This window comes from Triplophysa rosa, linkage group LG2, assembly GCF_024868665.1.
Source record: "Triplophysa rosa linkage group LG2, Trosa_1v2, whole genome shotgun sequence".
NCBI lineage: Eukaryota > Metazoa > Chordata > Actinopteri > Cypriniformes > Nemacheilidae > Triplophysa > Triplophysa rosa.
The window spans coordinates 27,137,746-27,145,047 of NC_079891.1; the positions used below are offsets into that span (position 1 = coordinate 27,137,746).

The 7,302-nt window shown below is 40.9% G+C and overlaps 1 protein-coding gene across 2 annotated transcripts; it reads right to left on the reverse strand.

Annotated features, from left to right (window-relative positions):
* Nucleotides 1-466: 466 nt before the first annotated feature.
* On the reverse strand, nucleotides 467-6,964 carry si:ch211-114c12.2 (uncharacterized protein LOC336578 homolog). 2 transcript variants are annotated; one of them, XM_057322655.1, is made up of 10 exons: nucleotides 6,632-6,964; nucleotides 5,760-5,816; nucleotides 4,999-5,661; nucleotides 4,013-4,651; nucleotides 2,060-2,190; nucleotides 1,871-1,964; nucleotides 1,690-1,738; nucleotides 1,504-1,578; nucleotides 1,208-1,358; nucleotides 467-1,094 (listed from the first exon to the last, which is right to left on the reverse strand). In XM_057322655.1, exons 2-9 carry the CDS (start codon nucleotides 5,798-5,800, stop codon nucleotides 1,215-1,217), a joined length of 1,836 nt encoding a protein of 611 aa, XP_057178638.1. In that variant the 5' UTR covers nucleotides 5,801-5,816; nucleotides 6,632-6,964; the 3' UTR covers nucleotides 467-1,094; nucleotides 1,208-1,214. The 2 variants fall into 2 exon arrangements, with proteins under 2 accessions (XP_057178638.1, XP_057178629.1); XM_057322646.1 differs by having other exon boundaries at nucleotides 5,760-5,820; nucleotides 6,632-6,962.
* Between the last annotated feature and the right edge of the window lie 338 nt (nucleotides 6,965-7,302).

Sequence of the window (7,302 nt, forward strand, 5' to 3'; positions counted from 1 at the left end):
TCAGTTACATGTTCTGAATCTGCATTAAAAAATGTATGAACCCCCAGTGAGCAAGTCAAGATCAATGAAAAAAATATATGATCATTGTATTCAGTCTGTTTACCATGTTTAGTTTACATTGCATACAAGTAGTTAATGAACTTTTTTACACAACTTCGTAATGTGGCGTATATAGGAGTCTCAGCATATTCTCATTCTTTACAACCAATTATTCACTTCTGATGTCAGTCACATGGCTCCTCCTGTGTAAGAGGGCAGGACTTAACCAGTTTAGTGTGTAGAGCCCAAACCCTACCAATACTCTTCAAAATTCACACGAAATGGTTGAATTCTAAGGCAACCGTTGTAAGCCCACCTTTGTTTTTTTCTAAAATCAATGGTATACAAAGGTATGCAATCAAACTTGTAATGATCAAATCAAATAGTTCAAGTAATAACGGTTCAAGAAATCTCATTGGACACAAGACAGCTGATAGTTCCAGTTTTATTCAAAGTGTCTGACTACAAAGGCTGTACATTGTTTTCTAGGTGCTTAGCAAACAAAACATTACAGGGAAGTCATTCATTAACATGGATCTCAGCCAATCAAAAACACTCAGCTGTCATATCCAGAAACCAACCATAAAGCACCATACAAAGCATTTTACAGGCATCATTTAACTTAAGTCTATTAACAGTCACTTTTGTGTAAGCAAATAATCAGACACTAAATATATATAAACATAAAAATGACAAGAGATAGTGAAAGAATCTTACGCAACGCTAAAATCATATTTTCAGAAACCTCTGGAAAAGAAAGGTTTTGTACATGTTATAGATTATATTACAAAAATCTTAACGCTACCTCATATCGTTTAACCTTCTAAAGGAGTAGTGCACATAATTCACAACCTTTGCATTTATGATGCGCAAAATAATACTAAAGTAAAACAACTCCATAAAACTGATAGAGAAATGAAAATATACGTTGGCGATTTTTTGCCATTTTTACAATGATTAATTCACAACTGCCTTGCAGTAGGAGATATGGGAAATGTGAGGGGGTAGGGAAGCTCAATGTCCAATGACGAACACCTTGGCATGATGAATAGGATCTAAAAAATACAAAATGCAAAACACATTCGTAAATTTTACGTTAAAACTTTAAAGTATAATACAAAGAGTTAAATAAACAGTTAAATTCTTAAATTTGTGATATGGGACTTGCCATTGCATCACCACCGGCGATAGCTAGTGGCTTGCCTCTGATGGGGCACTTTATGCCGCAGGGTCTGCAAGTTCTTGTACTTTGACATGATACCTTGGCTCTTTTTGAAGACGGGCTTCTGAATGAAGGGTGGTCTTGGAATTATAGAGCTCTTAAAATATAAAGAAGAGATATTTTGAATTTATTTGAATAGTGAAGGGATCACAACAGCCTTTACAAATCCATATGAATGAAATATAACTCACTTCAAAAATATTCTCAATGTTTTGGCCAGTTGCAAAAAAATCTTCACTTACCATCAAGGGTTTCCTAGGAATTCCGTCAGGGGCTGGTCCTGTTTTTACTCCACCAACTGGGGGGAAATTAGGCCTCTATGAACAGAGAAAATGACTACAAATTAGTCCACTGGCAAAGGTTTGATAATAAGAAATGTAAAAATCAAATATGCATTTTTTTCTTTATCAATGTAGGGATTCTATTACCGTAAAAGAACCAGGCTTCCCCATAGATTTTTCTGAACTTCCAGAGGGCCTAAAAAATAAAAATAACATTGCACTTACAAATTTTGCAAAAATATGAAACCCTTTAAATATCCTAAATATTAAAGAAAAACAATTCAAGTTTGTAAACTATAATGGATCTAGACTAAAAAGCCTCATTTACCGTCTGTCCTTCTGGTCTTGTGAAGAGCTGCCAGGACTGTGTAGCTTGGTAAAGCGTTCATTCAGTGTTAAATTCCCATCAGATTCTGAGCTTTCTGCAAAACGGAAAATGAAATGGGATGAAACTCCTGTAAAACAGGATGAAACTTCAGCAAAATATTCAAAACTATAACAAGTGCTATGCTCCTACCTGTCTTGTTTTTGGGGGCCCGATTCCTCCAGGGTGCACTATTCTTAGGGCTGGTGCTGGGTTTGTGTCCCGCCTCCCAATGGGAAACCACAACAAGGTCACGTGAGAGACGTCTGTCTATTGGTGAGGAGCTGAACAAAATGCAAAGCAGATGTTTGAACAAGTAATCTTAATTTTCTGGACACTTAAGCATGATATAAGCAACTAGCATATTCAAAACATCCAAACAAATGCATGCAAAAATGTAATTTTGTTTTCTAAGTGGAATAAACTATGAATGCCTTGTGAACGGAGGAGAGAAAATGAACACTTCATACAAAATTACTCAAGCGTCCCCAACTGTACTGTTGCAAATGCACCAAAGGACCAATGATGGATTACTACATGGGTACTTACAGCAAAGCAAGCCCATCATCTCCATGCTTCAGTTTGAATTGGTAGATAAATTTTCCCTGATTCACCCTGGCCTTTAGCAGCCTTCCTTTCACTAATGCGAATAACACATATTGGTGGACTGAATGATCAGATTGAAGAATGCAGTGTAGGAATCATCATATGCTCCAAAAAGTCAACCCTTCTTCTCCAAAGATCAGCAAGCGATGTAGGTGCTTCAGTTTTATCCATACTTTTATCCAGACAAGCCAGAGATGTTCCTTGTGCCATTTTCTCTCAATCTACTGCATCAGAATCTCTGTGAATTAAGATTGAACACTCTTGCCTTTCAGATTTCAATCCAAAAATCCAAATGCTGCTTTGCAGCTGTGTTCTCCTCCATGCTTTTGAGTAAAGAAATCTGAGTACTGGATTCATTATTCGTGGAAAGTTTCCTTTGATTGAACAGCAGAATCTTCAAACCAAATGGTTCATGTATATCATCCATCTTGACTGAAGCGGTACATATTTGGAGCAAAATTTTGCTTAGTTAACTATTCAAGAGAACATGAATGTGATTGCAAAGTAGTTGTTGATATTTTGGCAGCCTTGTTTTAGTAAGAACAAATGGACCAAGTCTTGGGTTCAGAATTGATCTGCAGGTCATCTTGGGTCATTGATATCTTCTTCATCATTGTCGCTTTCACACAATAAGGACTTTTGTTGGTTGTAGCTTCTTCATATTTGAGGTTATTGGACTGATTGGAGTTTTATTTCTTGATTGTGGCCACTTGAAATCTTACATTGTTTTATTAGATGTGGTGTGCGTCAACTGATTCCAGTTCCTTTATCTTCTTGCGATGCAACATAAGCAGTCATACAATCAAGAAATTCTTGTTCCTGCTAAAAGCTTGCAGCAGAGTACAGCCCCACAGTCGATCTGTTGCTTCATCCAGTGAAACATCTGCATTATCATTTGATGTCCTTCCCATAAAAAAAATCTACAATGTTTACGAATCTGCAAAAATTGAGCTTTTTTGCTGTTGTTCATCATCATCCATTTACCAAGACATACCATCCACCGTCCGTGAGAAGACTGCATTATAGATTATTTTACTTGTGGCTTAAAGTGTGGCCATTGCAGGTAAAACAAGAAAGATCCTTCTGCAAACACTTAAGATTAAGGCTTAAAAAGATTATTTTCCTCTGAAGACATATTAAACATATCTTCTCATATGGATTCATCGTTGTGGGACAGATGACATTTGACTTTTGCAGATGAACTGACATTGAGGAAGAACAAAAAGAGATTGTGAATCTGTAACGCTTGAAAGAGACCCCTTGCTCAGAAACATCACATTCGCTTGACAAGGACAGAGATAGCCTAGGCAATGACAGACGTTTAACATCTTATCGGTGACAATAATGAGGAAAACAGGCATGATTTCTTTTTCTCTCCTCATCCATCTCATCTGACAAGGTGACACCCCTTTTGCTGAAAGTTGTGCCATTGAAAAACAGGAAGCTTGACCTTCTAAACATCACGCGCCCATTGCCACAGTGTGAGGGATGATACCATACCTGTGTGCGCTCACAGAGCGACGGGATTCCACCTTTGTTTCGTAGTCCCTCTCAGGCTTGGCTGTCTTGGAGTCCATGTTGGGCGATGACTCTCTGGTTGACGGTAAACCTTTCTTCAAGGACACCTTGCGCGGTTGAACTCCTGTGGAATCTTTGCTATGCCGTGGTGCTGTCTGAGTCTTGGCTTTCTGGTCTCTGTCTGCGATTCTTGGCCTCGGCAAGGGCAGCCTGAACCTGGTCACAGACTCAGCCCTGAACTTCCGTGCCTTTAGCAGTCGACTCTTATCGTTAAGGGTCAAACCTCTGAAGCCCCTGTGAAATAGAGGTCTCACTGACAGCTCTCTGCAGAAGCGCTTCGGTGGTCCATTCTCCAAACCACCTGGTGGAGGCGGCCCTCTGAACTCTTGAATATTCCTCTTCATTGGGCGTCCCATGGGCCTTTCATGGGGTCGCAGAGGAGGATAGAATCTGGAAGACGAGCCAGATGGCGGCGGACCTGGCTTCCATGCCGGTGATCGGTAAGGGGGTCGCGAGTGTGGACTGGCCTCTCCTCTGTGTGCCCAATCCATGCTGGGGCGTTGAAACTCTCTTCCAACTCCTCCATGATGCGGTGGACGTTGATCTCTCTCTGCAGACCACCTACATATCCATTACAAACAATACAAACATGTGGGTTACAATGCCAGTTTCTGCTGCTCGAGCTGTGTGGAAGCTTATAACTTCTATTAATTTAGATCCAGCCCCAGGCTGTTGAGTTCCACATCTTTGCCAGTATAACTTTAAGAACCTCAAATGGTTTTACATTTTCTCCAGACTGATTCACTGTATGGGCTTTATCACTTTACAATGACAGAAAACTGAAGGAAGCTGGGATTTACTCTCATGGCCCTGCAGTGTACTGGTTTCTGCAATTTAACACTTAAATGTGCATTTAAAGCCTTATCTCTTTATCACTTTACCCAGCCTGCACCGCTTCATTCTTGTACCTCTCTTGATTTGAACTCCTTCCGTGAAACTCCCTTGGTTTTCTCTGGGGTGGGCCAGAGAGCCTAGAATCCCCACTGAGGGGGTGCATGTAACCTCGTGGCCCGTTCCAGTTCTGCCCCCCAAGTGGTGGTCGCCCAAAAGGCCTCTCGCGAGGTGCAGGGCCCCAGCTCCTCTCATGCTCTTGAGCAGGACTTGGGCGTCGCTGAGGACCCCTGAAGGAACCATGAGGAGATGGAACCCTCCGTTCTGGTGGAGGTCCATGAAAATGGCGAGATGGAGATGGGTGGCTCATGTGTTTTCCGCGGAAGAGCGGTTGTCTGTGACTAGGTGGTTCAGGTGGAAAGTGTGGGGACTGCCTGGGCTGAACTGGGGGAGGGCGGCTTGAGCGGGGAGGCGAAGGCCTTCTGCGGCCCCGGTGTGAATCCTGTGAGCTGGGATAGGCATGGAACTGATCCTGGTTATGTTGCATCCAATGTCCATGTCTCTCTTTACGTTCACCCATGTATGAGGGCCTCTTGAGGTATGGCTGGCGTCCACCGCTGTTGCTCTCTCTCCAGCTGGGTGGGGCTTTTCCAGGAGGTCCTCTAAAGCCTCTTGGGCTTCTTGAAGGAGGGCCAAATCGCCCCTCATGATTCATGCTGTTGTAGTTGTCTGAGAAAGGCCTGCAAGAAAAACAAAGGTGAAACATGTAGAGGCCACAACTTCATATCGATTGAACGTAAACACATCTACTTTAATATACATGTACAGCAAGCACTACCTGTGTTTGGAACGAGGCGATCCTGAATGAGGTCTCACCATTTTGACCTTTGTTTACCTGTCTTTGGTAGAATTAAAAAAAAACAATACATTCTTTCAATGTAGGGTATTGAATATAACCTTAAAGCCATCACTGCTACTATAAAAAAGCGAAGATCTAAAAGAACGCTGGCTGGCATGGCAATGGCACAACTTCCGGTATTAATATTTGCATTACAAATCCAGAGGTCGCTGTTGCTGTCAGAATATTTTAAACAAAAAAAGACCATGTGCCGCAAGCGACACAATCACGGCGTTATTTCGAAAACAGTAAAAAAAAACATATAAAAAACATTGAATTTATTAAAATCCCGTGGTGCACGTCAAAGTGTTTCCTGTCGTAGCAGGGGCACATGCAAATACCCAAGTAATATTACGCACGATTAGTCAAATTAGCACTAAAATGGGGTCGATTTTCTAACAAGCATCTTCAAAATGCTATTTAGGGGTAAATCGCGTGAGGCCTAAAGCGAATTCATGGTAAGGCGACGACACCACATTCCTGGCCTAACACGAGGGGGATGTAACATTATCTGGGCCCCAACAAGGCCCAAGTTTAACATTCAGAAGGCAAACACGTACTAAATAAGATTGTAACACACAATATATTACAAAACATGCTTATTGCATTACTCTGTAGTTAAAACAATACATTTAAAATAAACACAACACTTAAATATATCCGCTTCCGTTTTCAATGTAACGTTAACGTTATGTGAAGCTACGACAAAGCGAAAGCTTTCAGACAAAACGAAACTGTAACGTTGTTAACGTCAAATGTGTTGTATTGTAAATAATTGTAAAACGTTAAGAAACCAAGTTGTTTTGACATACCCAAGGTTGTACAGTAACCAAAACTGCTAACAAACCAAGTCTAACGTTAGTTCTTCGGCAAAGCCGTATCAATGGCGGTCTTCAGTTGAAGCTCGCTCCACATCCGTCCAAAAATAAACCATGTGTTGTTAATAAATTACAGAAACCCGTTGCTTTCGTCGTTATATTAAAGCTGCTGAGTCGAAAAACTCGTGCCGTCTTCTGTAAAATGCATTCAGACGAAGTGAAGTGAACAGCTGCAGCCGTGACGTCACCGGATCAGGGCGCGTTCACGCCCGTAATTCTTCTTCAACTATCTTGAAATAAAAACAGTCCAAAGGAAGGGCTAACGGCTTATTTTCCACTTTAAATGTGGAGCCATGAAACATTACCTGTTCTGTCTGTCAGTCCCTGCTGACAAAAAAACAGCAGTGCCTAAAACACAGAAGAATGGGAATGGTATTGGATTTAATGGAATCTGTAATGGTGTCTAGAGGTATGCGATGGCTTACGTTGGGGAGGGGGGTTTGAATAATACCTAAAACACTACAAAAATGAATTTTGAAATGGTTTTAATTGAAATAAATGGTTCATAATGGTATTTGGAAACCATTAAAATTTCTGTGATTGTCTCGATTGTTTTTTCAGATTGTTTTTTTTTGTCTACACGAAGAACTGTGATTCTTGTGTGA